Source organism: Schistocerca americana, chromosome 2 (genome assembly GCF_021461395.2).
Source record: "Schistocerca americana isolate TAMUIC-IGC-003095 chromosome 2, iqSchAmer2.1, whole genome shotgun sequence".
In the NCBI taxonomy this organism is placed as follows: Eukaryota; Metazoa; Arthropoda; class Insecta; order Orthoptera; family Acrididae; genus Schistocerca; species Schistocerca americana.
The window spans coordinates 115,124,838-115,140,295 of record NC_060120.1 but is presented as its reverse complement, the minus strand read 5'-3'; the positions used below and the strand labels follow the sequence as shown (position 1 = coordinate 115,140,295).

The 15,458-nt window shown below is 50.5% G+C and overlaps 1 protein-coding gene across 2 annotated transcripts in view; it reads left to right on the top strand.

Annotated features, from left to right (window-relative positions):
• The window catches only part of LOC124596648 (regulatory-associated protein of mTOR), a 320,526-nt gene that overhangs the window by 203,030 nt on the left and 102,038 nt on the right, over window positions 1–15,458 (top strand). Inside the window, exons 15-16 of one of the 2 annotated variants that reach the window (XM_047135882.1) lie at window positions 9,982–10,167; window positions 11,268–11,413. In XM_047135882.1, coding sequence (XP_046991838.1) covers window positions 9,982–10,167; window positions 11,268–11,413 — 332 coding nt within the window. The remainder of the gene's footprint in view (window positions 1–9,981; window positions 10,168–11,267; window positions 11,414–15,458) is intronic. The other variant, XM_047135883.1, reaches the window with a different exon arrangement.

Sequence of the window (15,458 nt, the reverse complement as noted above, 5' to 3'; positions counted from 1 at the left end):
CAAAAGACTCGAAGGAAGCAGGTGCAGAGGACATGGACGTTGACATTCAGGGAGTTTCATCGGGCCAGGCTCCCGACGCATCGGCACGCAAACTCTTTATCGAGGTGTCGGTTCGGTCGCGCCGGTTACAACTGCAAGTAGATACGGGTGCGGCAGTTTTGTTGTTGAATGCACAAACTTATTCCGACCTTGGATCGCCCCCGTTGGCGCCAGTTTACCCCCCCCCCCCCCCCCCCCCCCCCGTCTACGCGGTTATGGTAAACAGTTCATTCCCCTGTTGGGTCAATTCACTACCGACGTGACTTACAAATCAGTCACTCGGCCTATTATTTTTATTGTTGTCAGTGATGCGAGCTCCGCTAACCTTTTTGGCCTGGATGCCTTTCAAGCTTTCGGTTTTTCTATCGCTGACACCATACAGTTGGTCTCCGAAGACGTTCCCTATCACTCATTGGAATCTTTGATCTCAGACCTTCCCGATATTTTTGAGGAGGGCCTGGGGCGTGTTTCAGATTTTGAAGCTCACTTAACGTTGAAGGTGTCGGCTCGCCCGCATTTTCTACGCGCGAGGCAGATCCCCTTGGCTCTCCCCCCTCAAGTAAAGGAGGAGCTAGACCGTCTGACAGCCCTAGGGGTCGTTCTTCCCATTTCTTCCAGTGAGTGGGCTTCGCCCCTCGTTATTGTAAGGAAGCCCTCAGGAAAATTACATCTTTGTGGCGATTTCAAGGCCACCATTAATTCACAATTGGTGGTGGACACCTATCCTTTGCCTCGTGCTGATGAATTGTTCTCCGCTGTGGCGGGAGGCCAATATTTTTCGAAAATCGATCTGTCGGAGGCTTATCATCAGATACCACTTGATGAGGACTCCAAACGGCTGGCGGTCATCAACACTCCATTTGGCCTTTACCAATACCAGCGGTTGGCCTTTGGAATATCCAGTGCCCCGGCGATATTCCAGCGTTATCTTGAGCATGTCATGTCGACAATCCCTCATTGTATTGATTACCTGGGTGACATAATTGTCACAGGCCGCAGCACGAAGGAACACTTGCACAACCTTCGCACCCTCTTTCTCAAATTCAGGTCTGTGGGCTTGCGTTGCAACCTGCATAAGTCAACCTTCTTCCAACCGTCCATTGAGTATGTGGGCTACACCATATCTCGGCACGGCATCCAGCCACTAGGAAGTTTGGTCCAAGGTATCGTCAACCTTCCTCGGCCCACTTCGCTGAAAGAGTTACAAGCTTTTTTAGGCAAGATAGCCTATTACCACCGGTTCATTCCCAGGACTTCCACTATAGCCCACCCCCTGTACTGCCTTCTGCACAAGGGTGTTCCTTTTGATTGGTCGCCTGCATGCGAGCGAGCGTTCACCTCGTTGAAGGGCCTCCTCACGTCAGCCCCTTGTTTGGCTACTTTTGATCCCCATAAGCTGTTGGTCCTGGCTACAGACGCTTCGCAGTATGGGGTGGGAGCGGTCCTGGCCCATCGCAACGCAGATGGTTCCAAGCAACCACTGGTGTTTGCGTCTAAAACGCTTAGTCCCGCGCAGGCCCATTACTCCCAGGTGGAAAACGAGGCTTTAGCCATTGTCTACGCTGTTACCAAGTTTCACCCTTTCTTGTATGGCACGAAGTTTCAGTTAATCACTGACCAAAAAAAAAATAAAACAGACATTCACCTGGTTCCAAAGTTCAGCTGTCATTGTTGGCATTGGGTCACAGTGCTGAAACTGTCATTTCACTGTCTCCTGCACATCTTCTATTGGTAACAAGTTTGGTGATCTGGTGGGGTCTAGGGCGAAAGGCTGACATTTGGTGACCCCAAGAATGCTCATGTTGATGCAGCAACATGTGGTTGTGCACTGTTTTGCTGAAAAGTGACATCTGGGATGTTAAGCAGAAAGGGTATGGCTATGGGTCACAGGATGTCATTCACATAGGTCACACTGGTCACAGTGCCCTGAACACACACCAACTGTGATTTGTGGTTGTACCCAATAGCTTTCCACCCATCAGGCCCTAAGTTGGCACTGTATGTCTCTTGCAAATGCTGTCACTGTGATGCCACTCCTCCTTGGTGCAGAAAACCAAAATGTGGCCATCATTTTCAAACAAAGAGAACCTGGATTCATTCAAAAACACTATCTGATGCCATTTCTGTCCCCAGTGATGTTATTTCATATACTATTGCCATCTAGCACGTTTTTGCACATTCATCAAAGGTAGGCAGAGAAGTGGATGGCGAGCACGTAACCCAAGCTGTAATAAACGCCAACAGACTGTCACCACTGATAGTGTACAATGTGTTTCATTGTTCCACTGTTGCACCAGAGCCGAGGAGGACACAGATCTGTCCTGCTGTGTGCTGTGCCATTCAGATGACATGTTGATCTTGGTCAGAGTGGTGAGACTTGACCCATCTTGTCGTGTCTGACGGCCTTCCATGAACCATTTTGAACACATCCGTTCCACTGCCAAAACACTTCATCCCACAAGGGCAGCAATTTCCCAGATGGATGCATCACATATTCTCTTGCCAATAACGCACTCCCTTTCAAACTCACTGGTTTGATGGTACTGTACCTGCGAGGCATTGTCCATGTCTGCTCAAGTCACACTGATCCATTACCTTTGGTTTATAGTGACAATGGGAGCTGCATGCACATTTTACTGGTAGGTGGTGTTGCACCCTGATAACATTGTTGACCTTGAACCACAGGCCGATGTGGTTCAAATGATAATCCTTTCTGCAGAACATATTAATGTACATGTCCTGTGAATGTGAACATACTGTTTTCTAGTTGTTCATTATGTTGTTGTTCTCTCTCTCTCTCTCTCTCTCTCTCTCTCTCTCTCTCTCTCTCTCTCTCTATATATATATATATATATATATATATATATATATATATATATATATATATATATAATGAAAGCGCTGGCAGGTCGATAGAAACACAATCAGACACATACATACACACAAAATTCAAGCTTTCGCAACAAACTGTTGCCTCATCAGGAAAGAGGGAAGGAGAGGGAAAGACGAAAGCAAGTGGGTTTTAAGGGAGAGGGTAAGGAGTCATTCCAATCCCGGGAGCGGAAAGACTTACCTTAGGGGGAAAAAAGGACGGGTATACACTCGCGCGCGCACACACACACACACACACACACACACACACACACACACACACACACATACACACATCCATCCACACATATACAGACACAAGCAGACATATTTGAAGACAAAGAGTTTGGGCAGAGATGTCAGTCGAGGCGGAAGTGCAGAGGCAAAGATGATGTTGAATGACAGGTGAGGTGTGAGTGGCGGCAACTTGAAATTTGCGGAGATTGAGGCCTGGTGGGTAACAGGAAGAGAGGATATATTGAAGAGCAAGTTCCCATCTCCGGAGTTCGGATAGGTTGGTGTTGGTGGGAAGTATCCAGATAACCCGGACGGTGTAACACTGTGCCAAGATGTGCTGGCCGTGCACCAAGGCATGTTTAGCCACAGGGTGATCCTCATTACCAACAAACACTGTCTGCCTGTGTCCATTAATGCTAGAATGCATCACAGTGTAGGCAGGTCAGTTGGTAAATCACGTGGGTGCTTTCACATGTGGCTCTGCCTTTGATCGTGTACACCTTCCGGGTTACAGGACTGGAGTAGGTGGTGGTAGGAGGGTGCATGGGACAGGTTTTACACCGGGGGCGGTTATAAGGATAAGAGCCAGAGGGTAGGGAAGGTGGTTTGGGGATTTCATAGGGATGAACTAACAGGTTACGAAGGTTAGGTGTACGGCGGAAAGACACTCTTGGTGGAGTAGGGAGGATTTCATGAAGGATGGATCTCATTTCAGGGCAGGATTTGAGGAAGTCGTATCCCTGCTGGAGAGTCACATTCAGAGTCTGATCCAGTCCCGGAAAGTATCCTGTCACAAGTAGGGCACTTTTGTGGTTCTTCTGTGGGGGATTCTGGGTTTGAGGGGATGAGGAAGTGGCTCTGGTTATTTACTTCTGTACCAGGTTGGAAAGGTAGTTGCGTGATGCGAAAGCTGTTGTCAGGTTGTTGGTGTAATGGTTCAGGGATTCCGGACTGGAGCAGATTCGTTTGCCACGAAGACCTAGGCTGTAGGGTAGGGACCGTTTGATGTGGAATGGGTGGCAGCTGTCATAATGGAGGTACTGTTGCTTGTTGGTGGGTTTGATGTGGACGGACGTGTGAAGCCGCTTTCAGCACTACCGTCGCTGTAAAATCCACCATTTCTAGTTCACAAACAGTTCCTTTCACCTTTTAAACAACCATTTCGGCTAGTTCTAATAACTTTCGCTTTATTTCCATTTCCGTTTTTCCCACATCACTGATAATTTTTAGCCGCTTCCCACAGGTTTTAACGTCATTATTTCTTCGTCAGACAATTGTTAGCCTCATTTTCATAATCTGCCACCACAAAACCACTCCTTTTAATATATTACACACAGTTTTTTCGAAATTTTCCCTAATTTCTCCGTCCTCTAACGTGTTTTGGTGGCAACACAACCACCTAACCTTTGTGCACATCGTTGTCTACCAACCCAAGTCCAACATAGCCCATCTGTAACCAACACCTTTTCGCCTTTTTTCACAACAGATCTCCAGTTACTTTCCAGTCCACCTTTATCCCTCCCCATATATTTTTATTTCCATTTTCATTTCAGCCTCATGTTACACTTTCCACCTTCTAATAACATGTCACCCTCACAACACCCCCACAACTACCCCATTAAGTTTTATTTACATTCCCTCCGCAAACATGCCTTCGCCCTAGCCAGATTACGCTCCCATATTCTATTTTCTCAGGCTTGTCTGACATTTGGCGTTACCCCCAAAGGCCTCAAACTTAAAGTTCCCATCTCTGGCTGCAACCCTTCTTTCCATCAGTCCCTATACGTGTTCCAAACTGAACAATCCATTGCCCTCACCCACCTAATCCTTCACCTACACATCAACACAGCCAATGAACACACACGTCAACTCCTATCCTTAATAAAAGTCCTTAATCTTTCCTCTCCCACATCCACCCCGGCTGTTCAGAGCATCCTCCTACAGGCCAACCGTAAATTAGAACAGCATGCCATCCTCCACCTCAAAAAACTATCCAATCTCCTGGTTTCCCACCTCCAGAAAGGCAACTCACTCACCCTTCACAACCTTTCCAGCAAACCTCAACCTCCTCTCATTGCACACAAACCCAGTCTCTCCCATCTACTCAATCTCCCACTTCCAGCTCCACTCCCTCCAAAACCTCAAAATTCCAATCAACGCAATCTGGAACCACAACACCCTAATTCAGTAGTTAACCTTTCCTCCAAACCTCTCTCCCAATCCGAAACATCTGTCCTATCCAAAGGCCTCACTTTCAGCCCCACTCCCAGATTCAACCAAACAGCCCTCGTCAAAGATTTACTGCCCTACACTCATACTCTCTGCTGGAAATATCACTTTGCCACGAAGAAAAATGATCCTAATCCTACTCCTAATGATCCAACTCCCCCAGACACCATCCAAATTGAACCCTGCCTTTAATCCTACTCCCAACATCACCACTGCTGAAGCCCAAGCTATCTGTGATCTGAAGGCTGACCGATCCATCGTCATTCTTCCGGCGGACAAGGGTTCCACGACCGTGGTACTTGATCGTCGGGAGTATGTGGCTGAGGGACTGCGTCAGCTTTCAGACAACACCACATACAAAGTTTTCCAAGGTAATCCCATTCCTGATGTCCAGGCGGAGCTTCAAGGAATCCTCAGAACCTTAGGCCCCCTACAAAACCTTTCCCCTGACTCCATCAACCTCATGACCCCACCGACCCCGCACCCCTACCTTCTACCTTCTTCCTAAAATTCACAAACCCAATCATCCCGGCCGCCCCATTGTAGCTGGTTAGCAAGCCCCCACAGAATGTATCTCTGCCTACGTAGATCAACACCTTCAACCCATTACAAGCAGTCTCCCATCCTTCATCAATGACACCAACCACTTTCTCGAACGCCTGGAATCCTTACCTAATCTATTACCCCCAGAAACCATCCTTGTAACCATTGATGCCACTTCCTTATACACGAATATTCCGCACGTCCAGGGCCTCGCTGCGATGGAGCACTTCCTTTCACGCTGATCATCTGCCACCCTACCTAAAACCTCTTTCCTCATTACCTTAGCCAGCTTCATCCTGACCCACAACTTCTTCACTTTTGAAGGCCAGACATACCAACAATTAAAGGGAACAGCCATGGGTACCAGGATGGCCCCCTCGTACGCCAACCTATTCATGGGTCGCTTAGAGGAAGACTTCTTGGTTACCCAGGCCTGCCAACCCAAAGTTTGGTACAGATTTATTGATGACATCTTCATGATCTGAACTCACAGTGAAGAAGAACTCCAGAATTTGCTCTCCAACCTCAACTCCTTTGGTTCCATCAGATTGACCTGGTCCTACTCCAAATCTCATGCCACTTTCCTTGACGTTGATTTCCATCTGTCCAATGGCCAGCTTCACACGTCCGTCCACATCAAACCCACCAACAAGCAACAGTACCTCCATTATGACAGCTGCCACCCATTCCACATCAAACGGTCCGTTCCCTACAGCCTAGGTCTTCGTGGCAAACGAATCTGCTCCAGTCCGGAATCCCTGAACCATTACACCAACAACCTTGAAAACTGGTTTCGCATCCCGCAACTACCCTCCCAACCTGGTACAGAAGCAAATAACCAGAGCCACTTCCTCATCCCCTCAAACCCAGAACCTCCCACAGAAGAACCACAAAAGTGCCCCACTTGTGACAGGATACTTTCCGGGACTGGATCAGACTCTGAATGTGGCTCTCCAGCAGGGATACGACTTCCTCAAATCCTGCCCTGAAACAAGGTCCATCCTTCATGAAATCCTCCCCACTCCACCAAGAGTGTCTTCCCGCCATCCACCTAACCTTCGTAACCTCTTAGCTCATCCCTATGAAATCCCCAAACCACCTTCCCTACCCTCTGACTCCTACCCTTGTAACCGCCCCTGGTGTAAAACCTGTCCAATGCACCCTCCCACCACCACCTACTCCAGTCCTGTAACCCAGAAGGTGTACACGATCAAAGGCAGAGCTACGTGTGAAAGCACCCACGTGATTTACCAACTGACCTGCCTACACTGTGAAGCTCTCTATGTGGGAATGACCAGCAACAAACTGTCCATTCGCATGAAAGGACACAGGCAGACAGTGTTTGTTGGTAATGAGGATCACCCTGTGGCTAAATATGCCTTGGTGCACGGCCAGCACATCTTGGCACAGTGTTACACCGTCCAGGTTATCTGAATACTTCCCACTAACACCAACCTGTCAGAACTCCAGAGATGGGAACTTGCCCTTCAGTATATCCTCTCTTCTCGTTATCCGCCAGGCCTCAACCTCCGCTAATTTCAAGTTGCCGCCACTCATAACTCACCTGTCTTTCAACAACATCTTTGCCTCTGTATTTCCGCCTCCACTGACATCTCTGCCCAAACGCTTTGCCTTTACAAATGTCTGCTTGTGTCTGTGTATGTGTAGATGGATATGTATGTGTGTGCGAGTGTATACCTGTCCCTTTTTCCTCCTAAGGTAAGTCTTTCTGCTCCCGGGATTGGAATGACTCCTTACCCTCTCCCTTAAAACCCACATCCTTTCGTCTTTCTCTCTCCTTCCCTCATTCCTGACGAAGCAACCATTGCTTGTGAAAGCTAGAATTTTGTGTGTAATTATGTGTTTGTTTGTGTTTCTATCGACCTGCCAGCGCTTTTGTATGGTAAGTCACATCATCTTTGTTTTTAAATATATATGTTGTTGTTGTGGTCTTCAGTCCTGAGACTGGTTTGATGCAGCTATCCATGCTACTCTATCTTGTGCAAGCTTCTTCATCTCCCAGTACCTACTGCAACCTACATCCTTCTGAATCTGCTTAGTGTATTCATCTCTTGGTCTCCCTCTACGATTTTTACCCTCTACGCTGCCCTCCAATACTAAATTGGTGATCGCTTGATGCCTCAGAACATGTCCTACCAACCGATCCCTTCTTCTGGTCAAGTTGTGCCACAAACTTCTCTTCTCCCCAATCCTATTCAATACCTCCTCATTAGTTATGTGATCTACCCATCTAATCTTCAGCATTCTTCTGTAGCACCACATTTCATAAGCTTCTATTCTCTTCATGTCCAAACTATTTATCGTCCATGTTTCACTTCCATACATGGCTACACTCCATACAAATACTTTCAGAAATGACTTCCTGACACTTAAATCTATACTCGATGTAAACAAATTTCTCTTCTTCAGAAACGCTTTCCTTGCCATTGCCAGTCTACATTTTATATCCTCTCTACTTCGACCATCATCAGTTATTTTACTCCCCAAATAGCAAAACTCCTTTACTACTTTAAGTGTCTCATTTCCTAATCTAATTCCCTTAGCATCACCCGATTTAATTCGACTACATTCCATTATCCTCGTTTTGCTTTTGTTGATGTTCATCTTATATCCTCCTTTCAAGACACTGTCCGTTCCATTCAACTGCTCTTCCAAGTCCTTTGCTGTCTCTGATAGAATTACAATGTCATCGGCGAACCTCAAAGTTTTTATTTCTTCTCCATGAATTTTAATACCTACTCTGATTTTTTCTTTTGTTTCCTTTACTGCTTGCTCAATATACAGATTGAACAACTTCGGGGAGAGGCTACAACCCTGTCTTACTCCCATCCCAACCACTGCTTCCCTTTCATGTCCCTCGACTCTTATAACTGCCATCTGGTTTCTGTACAAATTGTAAATAGCCTTTCGCTCCCTGTATTTAACCCCTGCCACCTTTAGAATGTGAAAGAGAGTATTCCAGTCAACATTGTCAAAAGCTTTCTCTAAGTCTACAAATGCTAGAAACTATTATATATAAATGGGAAAAATATATATGTATATATGAGTGTATTAGTCCTAGAGAAAAGTACCGAGCGGGGTGGCGCAGTGGTTAGACACTGGACTCGCATTCGGGAGGACGACGGGGTTCAATCCCGCGTCCGGCCATCCTGATTTAGGTTTTCCGTGATTTCCCTAAATCACTCCAGGCAAATCCCGGGATGGTTCCTCTGAAAGGGCACGGCCGACTTCCTTCCCTAATCCGATGAGACCGATGACCACGCTGTCTGGTCTCCTTCCCCAAACCAACCAACCAACCAACCAACCTAGAGAAAAAATGTATAGGGACTTTTTTATAGAAAATTTAGTGTAGTTCAATTATGTGCTGGGAAATATGTATACTAGAAGTTGTGGTTTTCAAGTCATTCAAGAATAATATTAAAAAGTGACCATTAACCCCATCAACTGGAATTTTCAGTTTGTTGTTGGTGACACTCCCTTCTAACACTATACAAAAGTTGTCTTAATCGATCTTTTTTGGTCTTCATTGACTGGGCTAAAAGGGATAAAGGAAACTACTCACTGAATTCGCATATCGAACACTTTTTCATAGTAATCAAAAAACTGAAACTAATTTGATGCAACTATAGGCAAGTTTTTATTTACAGTTATCATACATCAGCATTTTCAGTCAATACTAAATATTGACATGTCATTGTTTCTATTTACAGACATAAAATGGAGATATTAGAGGCATCACCTAAATTAAAAACTGCTTATTTGAATGTAGTTGTTATAACTTTAAGCAATCAGTATATTTTTTTAAGTTGATATCATTTTGAAAATGCAATAGATGTTCTTAAAAAATATAGCAATGTAGTAGAGAACTGCTATTTTTCAGTGCTAAGAAATTTATAGTAAAACATAAACAAAAGCTTTTAGCTCATTTAATGACTAACTTGCTCCTGTTGTAACACTGTCAGCTCAACTGTTTGGTTAACAGGACTGCATGTTTCCCATCCTGAAACCCATCATGAACAATTTATTTTTTTCATTTGACAGATCTGAGCATGTCTCCTATTATGGGTATGAGACGTATAGCTTCACGAGACAGGCTCAAGACTGTCACTCCAGTGACAGTACTTAGCACCGATGGTGCTGTCTCACCAGCTGCTGTTGCCTCCTCTGACTTCATACATACAGAAAGAATCAAACGGGTTTCATCCTCATCCTCTATATGTAGTCTTGGTATGGTGTAATTACATATGCTTGCTTGCTTGACTTAGTGTTAGATGTATGTTACTATAGTTTGAAACATTTTAAGTATAATTGCTATTTAACTGTCGGTAGTGAAGTTCGTGCTATAATATTTTAGCTAAGTTAAGACTTCATCATGCAATATTCCTAAACTATGGAGTAAGCTACATTTAAGTAGGTATGTTTTAACAAAATCATTTCTCTGCTAGGCAGTAAAAGGTAAGTTGGTATGTAATTTCTGCTGATCATATTTTAGTGAAAGAAATGATTAGCATTTCTTAAATGTAGGTTTTTTGGACAATCTGTATAGCCTATGAATTTATTTCTTCTTAGTAAAGTGTGTATCGTATGCAATGTTATATCTTTTCTGTCCACACTACTCTGTTGATCTTTGTATCCACACAAAACTGCACTCATGTCCTCACTGATAACTACATATTTTCATATCATATGTTATTGAGGATGACAAAGATTTTCATAGCGTTGAAACTGACAGTCATGAAGAAATCTGCCAAAGACTGAAAAAAATCATGTGATGAAGTGTTCAGATTTATTATCTGTTGCTATCCTTCAGTCATGGTCCAGTCTTCTCTTTTCTGATTTTGTTGCTTTATTCTTCATTAGCAAAGCAGGTTGGAAACAAAAATCTCAATTTATTTTATATTTAGTTTTGTGTTTCTGTGCTTCTTGTTATGCTGTATGTCTAATTTGTTATGTTAAATAATGCAAGTTTGAGAAAACCTTGTAGAGTGCGGTTAATATTTCACACATTGTGTTATCATGTTAGAATTTTTAGGCACAAATTTTGGTTTTTTAGATCCTGGTTTTAAGGACAGACCAAGAGAGAAATACTCTGTGAGCAGAAATTAAGTCTTGACACATAAATTTGTTTCACAACATATCATGCATTCTGAAATAGTTTCTTGTGACCACATACAATTGATTTATTACATTTTTGTTGAGAAAATCATGTAATATTATCATGCTTCTTAAATGTTACCGTAATGTTAGTGCATAATTGAAGTAGTTAAATTTTATGTTTTGCTAGAGTGTTTACTCATGGTTTGGTAGTAATCGAACCTCCATTGCAGGCCATGGCAACCTGAGCAATTTGCCAACTCTCTCGTTTGGCAGTATCTATATGAAACTATGGCATGGTCTTACTGCACTGGACCATGATCCTCATCCTGGTGTTAGCCACCTGTCACACATGGTTACATCACACATAAGAGATCAGGTATAACTATAAGTATAAGAAGAAATCATAAATTGGTTATAGTTAACTAAAATTAATCTTAAATTTGTGTGTAGATTGATATCTGTTGTAATACTTTCAGAAAAACATGTAAGCTAATTAATTAATTACCTAATTTAAAATTTTATGCTCTGGGGAGAGTGAGATCTGCTTGATATGCAAATGAAAATTTGTTAATAATTAAAATGATGAAAATTGTGTTGGTATGTTTATGAAAATTGCATTGGTATGCTTCCATACCCACAAAGAACTGTGGAGAAGATGGGCATTTAATCAATGAAGTTGGCTGACAATCTTATGATTAAGAATTGCAAACAGATGCCCCCTGCTTGGTTTACCACGGACATTCTAGTGATGAAAATTTGTGTAAACTTCAGGATTTGTACCAGTATCTCAGTAGCTTAGTAGCTTGCAGTCTCCAGTGCTGACAGTGATTTTTTCCATAGAGGGCCAGTCAGCCATCCTTGTGAGCATAACTTGCATCTGCTTGCAGGAGAGATACAGGTCCAGCTTTCAAAGTTAATATCAGTAACCAGGAACTCACTTTACTAATAGCATGGCATTCAGTATTTGGTATCCAATGGTATTTGCAGAAAGGATACAGTAGTGGTGAGCTACGACCATACCATGGTCGTCTGGGTCTGCTCCCAACTGCATCTCCCATTCCTTACCCCTGTCTGCCCATTGCCTCCACACCTCCCCCTCCCTCGCTCTACCCCTCACCATTGCTCTCTCCCTCGCTCTCTCCCTCGCTCTCTCCCTTGCTCTCCCCCTCGCTCTCTCCCTCGCTCTCTCCCTTGCTCTCCCCCTCGCTCTCCCCCTCGCTCTCTCCCTTGCTCTCCCCCTCGCTCTCCCCCTCTCCCTCGCTCTCTAACTCGCTCTCCCTCGCTCTCCCCCTCTCCCTCGCTCTCCCCCTCTCCCTCGCTCTCCCCCTCTCCCTCGCTCTCCCCCTCTCCCTCGCTCTCCCCCTCTCCCTCGCTCTCCCCCTCTCCCTCGCTCTCCCCCTCTCCCTCGCTCTCCCCCTCTCCCTCGCTCTCCCCCTCTCCCTCGCTCTCCCCCTCTCCCTCGCTCTCCCCCTCTCCCTCGCTCTCCCCCTCTCCCTCGCTCTCCCCCTCTCCCTCGCTCTCCCCCTCTCCCTCGCTCTCCCCCTCTCCCTCGCTCTCCCCCTCTCCCTCGCTCTCCCCCTCTCCCTCGCTCTCCCCCTCTCCCTCGCTCTCCCCCTCTCCCTCGCTCTCCCCCTCTCCCTCGCTCTCCCCCTCTCCCTCGCTCTCCCCCTCTCCCTCGCTCTCCCCCTCTCCCTCGCTCTCCCCCTCTCCCTCGCTCTCCCCCTCTCCCTCGCTCTCCCCCTCTCCCTCGCTCTCCCCCTCTCCCTCGCTCTCCCCCCTCTCCCTCGCTCTCCCCCTCTCCCTCGCTCTCCCCCTCTCCCCCCCTCTCCCCCCCTCTCCCCGGTCACCCACTCTCCCCCGGTCACCCCCTCTCCCCCGGTCTCCCCCTCTCCCCCGGTCTCCCCCTCTCCCCCGGTCTCCCCCTCTCCCCCGGTCTCCCCCTCTCCCCCGGTCTCCCCCTCTCCCCCGGTCTCCCCCTCTCCCCCGGTCTCCCCCTCTCCCCCGGTCTCCCCCTCTCCCCCGGTCTCCCCCTCTCCCCCGGTCACCCCCTCTCCCCCGGTCTCCCCCTCTCCCCCGGTCTCCCCCTCTCCCCCGGTCTCCCCCTCTCCCCCGGTCTCCCCCTCTCCCCCGGTCTCCCCCTCTCCCCCGGTCTCCCCCTCTCCCCCGGTCTCCCCCTCTCCCCCGGTCTCCCCCTCTCCCCCGGTCTCCCCCTCTCCCCCGGTCACCCCCTCTCCCCCGGTCACCCCCTCTCCCCCGGTCACCCCCTCTCCCCCGGTCACCCCCTCTCCCCCGGTCGCCCCCTCTCCCCCGGTCGCCCCCTCTCCCCCGGTCGCCCCCTCTCCCCCGGTCGCCCCCTCTCCCTCGGTCGCCCCCTCTCCCTCGGTCGCCCCCTCTCCCTCGGTCGCCCCCTCTCCCTCGGTCGCCCCCTCTCCCTCGGTCGCCCCCTCTCCCTCGGTCGCCCCCTCTCCCTCGGTCGCCCCCTCTCCCTCGGTCGCCCCCTCTCCCTCGGTCGCCCCCTCTCCCTCGGTCGCCCCCTCTCCCTCGGTCGCCCCCTCTCCCTCGGTCGCCCCCTCTCCCTCGGTCGCCCCCTCTCCCTCGGTCGCCCCCTCTCCCTCGGTCGCCCCCTCTCCCTCGGTCGCCCCCTCTCCCTCGGCCAGCCCCTCTCCCTCGGCCAGCCCCTCTCCCTCGGCCAGCCCCTCTCCCTCGGCCAGCCCCCTCTCCCTCGGCCAGCCCCCTCTCCCTCGGCCAGCCCCCTCTCCCTCGGCCAGCCCCCTCTCCCTCGGCCAGCCCCCTCTCCCTCGGCCAGCCCCCTCTCCCTCGGCCAGCCCCCTCTCCCTCGGCCAGCCCCCTCTCCCTCGGCCAGCCCCCTCTCCCTCGGCCAGCCCCCTCTCCCTCGGCCAGCCCCCTCTCCCTCGGCCAGCCCCCTCTCCCTCGGCCAGCCCCCTCTCCCTCGGCCAGCCCCCTCTCCGTCGGCCAGCCCCCTCTCCCTCGGCCAGCCCCCTCTCCGTCGGCCAGCCCCCTCTCCCTCGGCCAGCCCCCTCTCCGTCGGCCAGCCCCCTCTCCGTCGGCCAGCCCCCTCTCCGTCGGCCAGCCCCCTCTCCCTCGGCCAGCCCCCTCTCCCTCGGCCAGCCCCCTCTCCCTCGGCCAGCCCCCTCTCCCTCGGCCAGCCCCCTCTCCGTCGGCCAGCCCCCTCTCCGTCGGCCAGCCCCCTCTCCGTCGGCCAGCCCCCTCTCCGTCGGCCAGCCCCCTCTCCGTCGGCCAGCCCCCTCTCCGTCGGCCAGCCCCCTCTCCGTCGGCCAGCCCCCTCTCCGTCGGCCAGCCCCCTCTCCGTCGGCCAGCCCCCTCTCCGTCGGCCAGCCCCCTCTCCGTCGGCCAGCCCCCTCTCCGTCGGCCAGCCCCCTCTCCGTCGGCCAGCCCCCTCTCCGTCGGCCAGCCCCCTCTCCGTCGGCCAGCCCCCTCTCCGTCGGCCAGCCCCCTCTCCGTCGGCCAGCCCCCTCTCCGTCGGCCAGCCCCCTCTCCGTCGGCCAGCCCCCTCTCCGTCGGCCAGCCCCCTCTCCGTCGGCCAGCCCCCTCTCCGTCGGCCAGCCCCCTCTCCGTCGGCCAGCCCCCTCTCCGTCGGCCAGCCCCCTCTCCGTCGGCCAGCCCCCTCTCCGTCGGCCAGCCCCCTCTCCGTCGGCCAGCCCCCTCTCCGTCGGCCAGCCCCCTCTCCGTCGGCCAGCCCCCTCTCCGTCGGCCAGCCCCCTCTCCGTCGGCCAGCCCCCTCTCCGTCGGCCAGCCCCCTCTCCGTCGGCCAGCCCCCTCTCCGTCGGCCAGCCCCCTCTCCGTCGGCCAGCCCCCTCTCCGTCGGCCAGCCCCCTCTCCGTCGGCCAGCCCCCTCTCCGTCGGCCAGCCCCCTCTCCGTCGGCCAGCCCCCTCTCCGTCGGCCAGCCCCCTCTCCGTCGGCCAGCCCCCTCTCCGTCGGCCAGCCCCCTCTCCGTCGGCCAGCCCCCTCTCCGTCGGCCAGCCCCCTCTCCGTCGGCCAGCCCCCTCTCCGTCGGCCAGCCCCCTCTCCGTCGGCCAGCCCCCTCTCCCTCGCTCCCTCCCCCCACATCGCTAGTCCATCTCTTCTTCCCTTCCCTGCTCCGGTTCATCTCCTCCACCCCAGCTCTCTCAGTCCATCTCCTCCTCAGTCTCCACCTCCCTGCACGTCCTCTCCTGTCCCCCCCTCTCTCTATCTCTCTCTCTCTCTATCTATGTATCTATCTATCTCCTCCTCAGCTCTTCTTGGCCACCCATAGACACGTCCTTGCAACACATGTAGCCCCTGCTAAAGAGGCTGAGAGGCTGATAAAACAGGCTGATAAAACAGACTGATACTACTGCAAAAACGCATCTCTCAAGCAGCACAGCCTATATGCCAAAGGCTTGGAAATCCTCTTTCT